At 35.5% G+C, this 13,200-nt stretch overlaps 1 protein-coding gene across 1 annotated transcript in view; it reads left to right on the top strand.

The window, feature by feature from the left end:
* The window catches only part of LOC127617751 (spermatogenesis-associated protein 48), a 27,714-nt gene extending 15,147 nt beyond the window's left edge, over positions 1-12,567 (top strand). Inside the window, 9 exon segments of the mRNA XM_052089832.1 lie at positions 4,593-5,216; positions 6,199-6,254; positions 7,022-7,098; positions 7,549-7,687; positions 7,782-7,849; positions 8,045-8,086; positions 8,284-8,391; positions 8,479-8,580; positions 12,441-12,567. Coding sequence (XP_051945792.1) covers positions 4,593-5,216; positions 6,199-6,254; positions 7,022-7,098; positions 7,549-7,687; positions 7,782-7,849; positions 8,045-8,086; positions 8,284-8,391; positions 8,479-8,580; positions 12,441-12,567 — 1,343 coding nt within the window.
* Positions 12,568-13,200: the final 633 nt, after the last annotated feature.

Here is a 13,200-nt window from a genome sequence, read left to right on the forward strand (position 1 = left end):
GGGGCTCCTCTCTCACGGATCATCCAACAGCAGTTCACCCAGATGCCCGTGGAGCCTTTTACCAATGGTGTTGCAAAAATGTCATCACACTGTTTTTGTCAGGTTTAATTTGGCTAATTAGTGCAAATGCAGACCCTGAAAGACAAATAACACAAATCAAAGGCTGTGTTTTAGATGGAGTTCGTTCAAGAGCAAAATATTTTATAGAACTTGTGCCGTCCTCTGCTTCATTTTAAGGCCTAGAGGTATCCATTAATTCTTAATTGTTTACAGAGGAATTTGTTTACGTCTCTACAAACACCACTGCAGTTGTTTGTGCGTCTTCAAACACACAGGCGGTGCTTTACTGAGAGAAAGTGTGATGGAGTGCAAATTAAAGCATAAATAACTTTAAATGACTGTTAAATAATTGTCAAATGCCCTCGATTAATTAAATTAACCCTTAAAAAAACATTTGGTCCGTGTTAGATCTTAATGGGCATCTTTCCTTCTTCTTTATTAAGGGAAATAAATCTCTCCAGAGGATAACACTTTTACATATTGTTTTGTTTCACCAAAGCTCTTCCATACATGTATTTTTAAATAAACACACAAGGCAAATACACAAATGTAACAAATTATACAAAATAAATATTTGTAAAAATTGTTCAGAAATTTGGAAAGTATAGACAGATTTTAGGAGATGAAACATTCAACCTTATATCGCCGACTTTTCTGGTCTAGTTCCTTAGTGGTTCTTTTAAACATTAATAATTGTGTTCCAATACAAGTCCTGATACTGCTGCTCTGTTCAAATGCCACAAGGAAATTCTGCACTCACACATAAGATTCAATATTATAACTTTATGTTTAAGGTTATGTTGAGTCAAATAAGACCCAGAGTACGGTCTGTTTTCTGCAGTAAAAGTTTGAGCAACATGATCCAACTGTCATCTAATCAGGAAACAAAGTGCTGTAAAAGACTATGAATTATTAAAGAAAAAGTCTTAATCTGAACCCCCACAGTACTGCTGTGTAACTGTTGACCTGGAACTGTGATATTTTTCGACATAATTATCTGGTAGGGTGGTGGTTCAAATAACTCTATTGGACTATTTTAACCCAACTTGTTCAGCCCGTATAGCTCTCTCTGAATGTTTATCGGGTATTTATGTTAACTAATGCCCATGTTTAACGTTAGCAATCAACGTATATTACCGTCATCAGTACCACATTGCGCTTCCCAGATATACAAGGGCATTCTCATCAAATAACAAATACACACAGCCACATTAATGACAGAGCTGTTTTTCTAAACTGATATTAAAAAGAATATTGAATTGGACCGTTTTATCACGCCAAGCATCTACTAATCTTTGGCCACTCAAGCAGACTGTATGAAAAACTTTTTGCTTCAGTGAGCATAAAACCCCCCTTGTAGTCATCTGAACAATACCATGAACTCAGGATTATGCCAGAAATATTTTTTTTTGCATACAGAATGCTGTCCAAAACTTACTTTTAAAAACATTAATTGGTAAACTTAAAAAGTATTTTTTTAGCTGCATACATACATTGTTACGGAAGCCCTGAAACCGCAAGGTGGAAAAAAAAAACCGGTAAAAAATAAAATAAAATAATTGTCTCAGTTCCTTCCTGAGCCTGTCTTAAATGTTTTCCTCTCTTCAACAATGTTCATTTCTCTCTTATTTTTTTTCTCTCTCTCCTAATTTTTTTTTTCTCTTCAAAAAAAGGAATGTGGTACCAATCTTGGCCACCAGATGTCACTATCAGTAAACATGTAATATTATGCTTTTAATGATTTCTCTTAATTATTTCACCTTAAATAGTTTTGATAAATTGGGTGGAAAATGTGTTAATGTGATACAATTAAATTTAAAAACATAGTTTCTTAAAAGTCTCTTTCAATCTCTGAAAGTATCTCCCGTTATATCTCCATTGGTTGAATCTGCGTTTAGTCTACTGACTAATGCATTAACATTACCATGAACCCCTTAACACCAAAACGAAAATGTAAACTAACATAATTTAAATGTACAACCGAACCGAGCGATATAGGTGATTCTTCACCCCACACCACTTTGTTTGGGATGAGCATTTCACATTGGCGTAACTGTCTAACTGTAGTTTAGACAGACCAACAATATTTGAATATTTATAAATTTTTTTTTTTTTTTTTTTTACCTTGTGGTTCATGGCTTCTGTATATTATAATAAGTCATGGTTTTCAACTAGGAAATATTTTTAAATCATGAGAAATTAATTTTAATCATGTATGGTCTGAGCTTTTACATCCCAATTAATCACAGCCATGAAGTTCATAATGAAGGCCATCTTCTCAGCATTGGTTAAATATATGCAAGGAAGTCAAGACCAATCACAATTCAGTATGCAAATAGATGTTTAAAAAACAATTGCAGTTCCATGACATCATCAATGTCAGTTACAATTTGAATGCTGGACATTGTATCAATGTAAGTCAATGAGAGATTTTCAAACTTTAATCTTAATTGATCAAAAAGCATAATGTGTACAAAAACTAAAATAGATAGCACATCTAATGCTGAAGTTTGATAGGAGTTTATGTTGAGCAGTTAGGGCTGAATCAATCACAGAAAAAGTATAGGTAACACTTTACAATAAGGTTCAATTTGTAAACATTAGTTAACAGCATTATTTGTCATGAACTTACAATAAGCAATATTAATTAAGTATTTATTAATCTTAGGTCATTTAAATGTTAATATATACTATACATTTTTTAAATCAAAATTTGTATTTGTTAACATTAGTTAATGCACTATGAACAAACTAATAATGAACAACTGTATTTGTATTAACTAACATTAACTGAGATAAATAAAATATGTAATATATATTGTTCGTTGTTTGTTCATGAAACCTAATGCATTAACTAATGTTAACAAATGGAACCGTATTGTGTTACCAGTTAATACTTAGGAATATTAATACCGAAATTTTTGTGTCATGATGACTTGAAAAGGTTGAACTGGGCAAAAATGCAATTTGATTTAACTGAAGGTATTGTGTGTTACTTATTTGAGCTGCTGTGCATGTGTAGTCTTGTTTATCTCTTTGTAGGGGGATTAACATTTCCTGAATAAATCTAAAGTATAAATCTGAAAACCTACATTGTGGGGGGAATTTATTATTAAATAATATCTTAATTCATGTGTTAAAATGCCACAAGATATCTGCAAGTGGTAGGGTTAGAGTAAAGTAATTATATGTATCTTAATGTAAGAGCATGAGAAGTCAATGAGACTCCCCACCATCATGTTTGTGTGTTTGAGTGTGTGTGTGAGTGCGTGTGTGTTTGTGTGTGTGTATGTTTGTGTGTGTTTGTGTATGAATGTGTGTGTTTGTGTATGAATGTGTGTATGTTTGTGTATGAATATGTGTATGTGTGAATTTGTGTGTATGTTTGTGTGTGTTTGTGTATGTGTGAATGTGTGTGTATGTTTGTGTGTGTTTGTGTATGAATGTGTGTATGTTTGTGTATGAATATGTGTATGTGTGAATTTGTGTGTATGTTTGTGTGTGTTTGTGTATGTGTGAATTTGTGTGTATGTTTGTGTGTGTTTGTGTATGTGTGAATGTGTGTGTATGTTTGTGTGTGTGTGTGTGTGTATGTTTGTGTGTGTTTGTGTGAATGTGTGTTTATATTTGTTTGTGTTTGTGTATGTGTGAATGTGTGTGTATGTGTGTGTGTGTGTGTATGTTTGTGTGTGTGTGTTTATATTTGTTTGTGTGTGTGTGTGTGTGTGTGTGTGTGTGTGTGTGTGTGTGTGTGTGTGTGTGTGTGTGTGTGTGTGAAAATGTGTATGTGTGAATGTTTGTGCGTGTTTGTGTATGTGTGAATGTGAGTGTGTGTGTGAATATGTGTATGTTTGTGTGTATGTGTGAATGTGTGTGTATGTTTGTTTGTTTGTGTGTTTGTGTATGTGTGAATGTGTGTGTATGTGTGAATGTGTGTGTGTGTGTGTGTGTGTGTGTGAATATGTGTATGTGTGAATGTTTGTGTGTGTGTGTGTGTATGTTTGTGTGCGTACGCGTGTGAGTATGAGTGTGTGTGTGTGTGTTTCTGTGTGTGTGAATGTTTGTGTGTGTGTGATGTTTGTGTGCGTACGCGTGAGTATGATTGTGTGTGTGTGTGTTTCTGTGTGTGTGTGTGTGTATGTTTGTGTTTATGCTTTTCTGTGTGTGCGCGTCTGTGTGTGTGTGTGTATACAAGTGCAGGAGACAAGTGTCATTTTATCAGATCTAGAGCTCCACCTAGTGACTGCAGCCTATTCTTGCTTTTAGTTGTCACATTTCTGCATACCTGCAATCAAATCATAAGACCTACTATTCAAATCATTAATAATCATTCCATTAAACTGTTTCACATTTTTCTGTTCAAAATAGATGGCAAAACAGAAGTGCTTGTTATTCAATTCAACAATGAGTTTTCTGAGTCCCTGTGTGTGTCCGTTTACAGAGATCCATGACAGTAATTTGACCCCCTGCTGACTGCAGTGACAGAGAAGGCAATCTAAAGACAGACTAATGGCACTGTCTCCTGGCAACAGCTGACGCTGATGTTGACACCTGTGGATTCTATCTGCATAATCCCTTACCCGACCTTAGCAAGAAGAGAGATGCAACATCATTGAAAATATATTTCTAAAAGTTAATTCATTTTTTGCTATTATACTATAAATAATTAATGGAGGGGGAATCTGGTCCTGCGATGTACTGTGTAAGACTCCTCAGGGCGCCCTGTGTGGATTCAGATGAAGTGAGTCAGTGGCTGTGCAGACGCATGAATTTGCCCTGTGAGAGAGGTCCAGAGGGGAGGTATGACTTTGACAGCATGGTCAGGAAAGACAGACGGGCATTCGCCAAGTTAAATCCACAAGCCCAGTGGCCTGATGAAAACGCTCATCTGGTGCCGATGCGTGACGATGTGCCACTAATAGATCCGTGCTCTGGTCAACTGAGTGCAGGGACACAGGTGCATCTGGAGGCAAAGAGCAGAACCCCATTCATCAATAGAGTTTACACTCCGTCCGATCTGTGGGTTCCGGCTGGAGCGAGAGACAGGCCTCAGACTCCTCCAATCAGACCTTCAGCTGTGCAGTATGACACATCTGAGCACAAAAAGTGGAATTCTAGAAAGAAATCAGAGGCAGCGTTGAGGGCAAAACTTGGAGGTAATTGCAACTATTTTGTTTTGTAACTTAAGCTTGGCAGTGGACAGCGATTGTAAATTGAGTACATAACAATTAAGCAATATGACACTCGGAATAGTGTTGTTGTTCCAGAGGTAATCACAGTCATGTGGATGAACGGAACCATTGCGAGTGTGATATTGCTTTTCTATAACAGTTCAACAAACTGTTCTGTAAACTGGGGTCTGGGGAACCACAGGTGCCGCAGATAATTTCAGAGAAATATAAACTGTGAAAAATGTGTGTAAACTAAATTTAACAAAAGCTACCATTACTGATTCTTTATAAGGACTGCAAATAAAATATTAAATTTAATGTAAAAAAAAAAAAAAATCATAAAATATTTAAATATTTTGTTTTTACTTCAGTAAAATTATGATATAAAAGTATAACTATTACATTTAGCAAACAACATGCTGTATTTTATAGTATCATTCTTAATAATTTTCGAATAGGCTAAGAAATAAAAACGTTCATAATTTGTAGGTTTACTGAATCCTTCCTTGTTCACATTACTCAAAAATCCATGTAACCAATTGAACTTAATGTAACTGTTAGGATTACCTAATTTAATTAGGTTCCTTCTACACAAAGGATTTGAGTTAAGATTATATATTATTTGGGGTCCTGGGTAGCTCAGTAAAAAGACACTGGCTACCACCCCTAACTAAGATTACATATTCTTTTTCAGTTAATAAAACTCATTTAAAACATGTGTAAACACTGTCCACGATTGAATGAAGTTCAGTACACTATAAATGGGTCTTATACATTTTAACAAATCAGTTACGTCAGTTGAATGATTCACTCATAAAATAAAAGACACTATTTTCCAGAAAAGGTCAATGAGAATTATTAGCACTCTAGCACTCTTGGAACATCTCTTGTCCAATCAAATTATAGGACCAGAAAAAACAAATCATTAAATAAGTATTTACTTATTCCATCTTCTTTGTGCCAGCAGGTTGGACAAGTGTGAAGAGTCTTAAACCCCACTCTCAGGACAGCAGTGAAAATGTGGTCAGTAATCATTTAAAGGGATAATTATCTTCATTTACTCACCCTCATGCCATCCCAGATGTAAAAGGCTTTCTTTCTTCTGCAGAACACAAATTAAGATTTTTAGAAATTATTTCAGCTCTGTAGGTCCTTACTATGCAAATGAATGGGTGCCAAAAATATAAAACAAAAAACAGCATAAAAGTAATCCATAAGACTCCAGTGGTTAAATCCATGTGTTCAGACATGATATGACAGGTGTGGGTGAGAAACAGATCAATATTTAGTCATTTATGGTCATAAATTCTCCTCCTTGCCCAGTGGGGGTGCGATATGCACAAATATGGTAACTGCAAAAAGCAGAATAAGGAGAAAGTGAAGGTGAAGGAAAAAGGACTTAAAATATTGATCTGTTTCTCACCCACACCTATCATATCGCTTCAGAGGACATGGATTAAACCACTGGAGTCATGTGGATTTTGGAGATTCAAAATTTTGGCACCCATTCATTTGTATTGTATGGACCTACAGAACTGTAGTATATTCTAAAAACCTTCATTTGTGTTCAGCACAAGAAAGAAAGCCATACACATCTGGGATCGCATGAGGGTGAGTAAACAATGAGAGAATTTTCATTTTTTAGGTGAACTATCCCTTTAACATTAACATACATGCTCAGTGCCTTAAATCTTAACTTGTGTTTTAAACATCCTTGTTTTGTCATTCTCTTATTTGGCAGAGTATGCAGATGTTTAATGTTCTCTTTTTCCCGTATGTCTTTGTCATAGGATCCAAGATCTTCAATTCTCTCTGATACTATACAGAAGGCAGCTCAACGATACAGCTACACTTCTACAGCACAACGGTTTGATTTGTTGTTCTAAACACTCTCTACATCTACATCTATCACTACAATGTATTTCCCATGGCTCCCTCAACTTGCTAATTTTTCACTTTTCAAATGCTTTTTGTTCCATTTGTTTGTATTGGTCCAGTGATTATAAGTTAAAATGAATGATTTTCATTATAAAATGGGGCCATGTCTGATACATACTGATTATTTCCATATTGTTTTTTATTATAATTACACGGCTCTCTGGAACACTTGATTCTGATTGGTCATTCACTTCATTCTTTGGTCAAATTTTCTATATAATAACAGCTAAACCAGTTACCTAGATAGCTGTGCAAGCTTCATATCTCTAGCATCACTTCATGGTCTTCTCATTAAATCGAAATTTAATGTCCATTGTTATGGCTGACTGTATTAGCCTATCCCTTACTGTATGTGATTTTGGGGAGATGCTGTGTACAGAAGTTATGAGGATGTGGACTGGGACTCAAAGTTACCCCCTCGCCACAAACCACCCACAACTTCTCTGGAGAAAATGCCTGACCCTGTGAGTCAACGTTTCATGCTGAAGAGATTCCACAGCAGGCCTGAGCTATGGCAGGTCAGTCTATTTTATTCAGAGTGTAGTTTCTTATTAAAACCGGTGAGTTTCTGCTTTCACCACAACATTTTGAGAGCATTTTCCATGCTTTCAGGCCATTGGATCCCACTGGAACAAACATCAATTGCGTGCCACATTTAACGCAATGAAACCCATAAGCTTGTAAGTGATTTGAATAATGTTTCGATGGTTTTAGACTTAGTTACTGAATTTATAGGTACAGCATTTGGAACAGATACAATATTATCGTTCTGCATTTAATAAGGCAATGCTGAACCTGTATATCTATACTGTACATCTATTTCTACATCTCTGTGTATAAATTGTTTTTTCTGACTGTTTATTTTTAACTTCTAGCACCAGCCCATGCCCAAAATCAGGCCATATCCCTTTATACTGGTAAGCAAATGCAGAGATATTTATTACAGAAATGACCCTGCCTCAGCACATCTTTAAGTTATTCATTCCTCAAACAAAATAAATTACTATAATTGCTGTGTTTTATATAGTTGGTTACCTATTAATGAGTCACAGTCAATGTCTAATATATGCATTAAGATTTTGAATGATATTTGTGGTCTTGTTATACTGCACAGTGGCACGGTGGGCTCTGAGAACATGGATAGTGTGGACAACCCTAATGAAGACTTCATTCCTCTGACAGTCCTGCGGACTACAGTGCCTCACCACACCCCTACAAGCTAGTATGAATCTGCTCTGAGTATCTGCATATACCAAATAAACATTCTGTATAACCAGGATTTATAAATCGGTTGTTTTGTTTTCTCTAGCCGACCTACTATACCTGGCTACACTGGAAAAGCCCAGTTTGATAGACCACAGAAGTCAGCTGTTCGTTTGCCTTCTTTGCCACATCCACCACTGACAGCAGGGTAAGTCATTTCAGCCTTTCTGCTGACCTCTGTTTCACACCTGTGTATTAGTGTTGAAACAAAATGCACTGAAGATGCATCAAGCATCTAAATATACATTTTTATATACTTAAAGACACTTAAAATATTCGTACTACTTTTCAAGTAATAGTACACGTAGTGTGGTGTCGTAGTATGAAAACATTGTGAAATCTGACTATAACAGGTCCATTTATATACTTATAAAATCAATCTATATACAGTCAGGACAATAGTGTCTTATTTCACAACAAAGCCAACATAATGTCAGTGACATTATGTCACAATGAAAAATAAATAAATAATAACATAATGTCTCTAAACATGCTCTTTATGCAAAATATAATTTCCAGAATGTGTTTTCCTGAGATTCACCAAATAATAATAATAATAATAATGATAATGTATTCATTTGTTAATGTAATTAATCTATTAATTTATTAATAAACTAATGAACATTCCACCACACTGTAGGACGGCTTGTCTCAGCAGGTGGCAGCATTGCTATATATTACACTTTTTCTCAATCGTTTGGCTCAATTCTCGAATGAGAATTATTTTTTCAAAACAATATGTTCAAATGTCTGAACAATTCGTTTCTTGTTCACATCAGTTTTGGCACGTGTGCAAAAGAGTAAGTACAATTGTCTACAATTTGCACAATGTCTAAATGCACATGGGTGATGAGTTGAGGCAAAACTGATTAGTTGATTCACAGTGAAACTGTCAAACTCTTCACTACTTATAAACATTCTTTCATGCGTGTGAGCCATCACATGCAAAATTATCCATTCAATTATCAAAATCTGTCAGACATACATGTATCTTCCATAAATATGAAATATCAATGACATGGAGTATTTGTAAGGTCTGCTAAATCTCTGGCCAGACCAAAAAGAGCGACAGGATGTCCACCAAGAAGATGGGAACTTGTAGTGTTACGTACTGTGAGGAGGTACAATTTATTGTTTTTTACAGAACTACCGCAGGTTTTTTTCATTGTTGAGTTGTTGTTGTTGTTTTTTTTGTGCATGGATATCATTTTGTGGCAATTTTCTGTTCACTATATTTGACTTTACATGCAAGAAATGTGTAAAAATTGACATGCAAATGTGAATTTTCTGATTACATGTAACACAAAAATATTTGTGTATATATACAAACATGCATATCCTTTTTCTGTGCACTACAGTATTGTACAATATTGACTTTTCCTAGTAAACTTTTACCTACTGTTGAAATCGGTATCTAAAAAGATCTGTGCGATACACAATAGCATTCAACTAGACAAAACTGGCATTCTTGTATAGTACAGTAAGCAGTGTTCAGTGTCAACAAATTTTGAACAAAATTTTAATTTGTAAATAACACACATTTCCAGGGTTGACTGCCATGGTGAAAAACATCTGAACATTTTGACCAGTACGGCTCACACGATGACAATTTATTTATTTATTCATTCATTTTGGTGGCATTGGCAATTTACTGACACAATAACTAGCTTTTGAAGCATGAATTAAATGTTTTTAAATTTAATAATTAAATATTAAAACAGTTGTAATGCTGTTTGGAGAATGTTAAGGCTATTTACAAAAATGAGCCAAAGCGATTGAGAAAAACGTAAATTAATTTTCTCTCCATCGTTGTCATAAAATTTACAAAAATTGTGTTTGTTGTTAAATCTTCTATATTAGCTTATTTGAGCACTAAATATATATATTTTTTTAATTATATTCCTCAATTTAACGATTATTAAATAATGAACTTATAGTGAATGAAAAGCATTGTAAGTGGGGTAACTAATCAAGCAATTTATGTCATTGCATAGATTTATATCAGCTTATAATATATAGTCATAAGCATGCTCTGTAACAGTCAGCTCATAGGATCACTCTGAAGAGGCGTTTCCCTTAAGCATTGCAAACCTTTATCTTCAGATCTTTTCTTTCTCTATTGCTATCTTAGTATCTGCACTGTCAAGATTTTATATTTTAATTTTTTTTGAACTCCTGCATGTCCCCCTTCTGTTTGAGGCTGAGCTCTTCGCCTGCCCTAGATTTACTACTCTTCAGCACTCCTCAACATGTGCTTATGGCTGGAGGTGTTTGAACAAAAAGCATCATACACCCACAGAGCATAGACATAAAGCATTAGAGCATCACTTAGAGCACTTAAACATGATGTGTAAGGCTGAACAAAGTTTTACAAATGCATACAGGACGAAGAGACCCATTACAGATCAAAAGTGGAAGATTTGAATTCTCCATCGATGTTGAAAAGCAGCAAAACTCATGGTAGAATCATCAAAACTTGTTCTTTTCTGTGGGTTTCTGAAGAGTCAAATCAGACAGACACTAACGGGAACAAAGTCAGCCCTGCAGCACTCTTCCACCCTCTAGTCTGCAACGGCAAACATCCTCAGCTTTCAGAATGAGTAGGAATGAGACGTCTGCAGCTCGAGCAAAGAGGAAGAAAGAGGAGGAGGTGTTTGAGAGAAGCACTGGAGGAAAACCAAACTCCTCACCCAGGGACTGGGTGTTTTTTTTGAAAACCTGTTTCCTAGCTGGGCCCCAGAATAGCTGGTTTACCGTCTTTTTGGAGCAGACCTCTCCAGATGGCCCTATCGAAAGCTTAGCTGTTCTTGATGCCGGTGGTAATCGTGGTTTTTACTCAACCCAAATCCATTTTCCTGGAGTCACTGGCTTGCTGAAATCTGTTTCCTTTGCCGATAAAACAGGCCTCCCATCTCTTTTCCTTACAGCAGAATGTCAGCACCTTAACAACTTCCCCTAACTCTCCCCTCCTCCTTATTTGGTGCTAACTCTTATGTCTCCAAACTGTTTTCATACCCCTGAAGCATTTACAACACTTAATCACATGAGGCTGTATGAAAAAAAATACATTATAATACTGTATAGCTTTTCAGGTTGTAGTATAAAAATCTGGAATGGAATTGGTATTTTTAACCCATGGATTCCCCTAGGATTTTCCTATGGGTTTTTATAATGGTAATTTTGGATTTATGAGTAAAATAAGGTATGTGGAGAACAATATTTAAAGATACCTGGTTGTTTTATTCTACAACATAAATTAGCTCAAATGTGAATTTTTAATTCATTTTTATTTTGCTAACAAGTTGCTACAGTAAATGAGGACCACAACGGTTTTCTGTTTGGTCAGGCATGTCAACTCACATGCTTGTGATAGTTAACAACTTGTTGACAGCTTCAAAATTCACATATGAGCTACAATTGTGTGTAATTTACTGTATGTTGTTGAACAAAATGTCCAAATATTTTCAAGTAATGTTTACCACAGACCATATTTTATTCATAAATTGTAAAACCCCATTATAAAAACTCATCGGAAATTCTCGAGGGAACCCATGGCGAATTGCCTGCACTTCTTCTCTTGGAATATTGGCAATCATTTTTATTAAATTCTTTTTGCTGCATTTTTTTGAAATTCTACAGTGATTTTATTAAATGATTAGTTTTTGTTCATGTCCATTGTAACAATAACAAAAGAGCATATTCCAAATAAGGCATTTACATGACCCCAAATTCTGATTACTGTAATACAGACATATGCCAGCAGTCTTTTTCATAATTCTAGAAAACTTTAAGCCTAAAATTTCAAAAATGAATATGGCAAAATTCTAATTATTATTGGAAAATGTTTGTGCATGTAAGTGCAGTACATGTAGTTTTTTTAACAAGTTGCCATTGTTTGAAGCAAGTGAATAGCGTCTTTAAGACCCCAAGCTTTTCAAAGAACTGGTCAATATCAGTCATTATCTTTACTTTGATCCTTCCCAGTTTCATTAAGTGTTCCATTTCTAGGAGCAGTCGTGGTGCCTGGAGCTCACCAACTTATGGACACAAGGCACCTCTGTCAAGAATGGTCACCACTGTCCCACCAGGAAACCCCTACCTTCATCTTAAATGCCCAGTACTTTGCATGAAATGACTGCAGAAGCTCTACAAGTATAGATTTCCTTAAATATAATAATAAATGGTGAAAAGTGTGGGGAATGAGAAGCTCCCTTTTCATGAAATCCAATCTGTGTTTGTGAATAGATCTATAATGATGCTATGTCAATGACTGATTCTGTGAGTTCTGAATAATGAGATGCTTTATTAGCATAATTTCCCTTGATTTAGATGAGTGGTTCTGAAAATGTGGAGGTTGTGCTTTTGTCTTAAACATTCTGCGGGGGTGTGGGTGCATGTGTGCGTTTGCATTTGAGTATATGTGTGTCCATGCGGATAAATGAGTGAATCATTTCCTCACCAATCCTTTTTGCACACTTTTATTGCTTTGGTACGTCCAAATAGTACTGACAAAACTTTTTTAACATTGCTCGTGGAAAGAGCTACTTTGTGGTTATGCAGCAATGGGTGTGCAAACTTAAAACTCTGCTGTTTCTCCTAAAAAAAAAATAAGATAAGAAAGAATTTCTTAAAATTGCTCTAGCTTTGCACCCCAAGAACTGTGGTTTGGAGAATAAAAGAAAGAATACCAGTGCAGCTTCACCTACTGGTTTCCTGTTTTTCCCTTTGTCGTCTTTGTGTTTCTGTGTTGAAAACAGTCCGCTCTGGA

This window comes from Xyrauchen texanus, chromosome 24 (assembly GCF_025860055.1).
Source record: "Xyrauchen texanus isolate HMW12.3.18 chromosome 24, RBS_HiC_50CHRs, whole genome shotgun sequence".
Lineage (NCBI taxonomy): Eukaryota > Metazoa > Chordata > Actinopteri > Cypriniformes > Catostomidae > Xyrauchen > Xyrauchen texanus.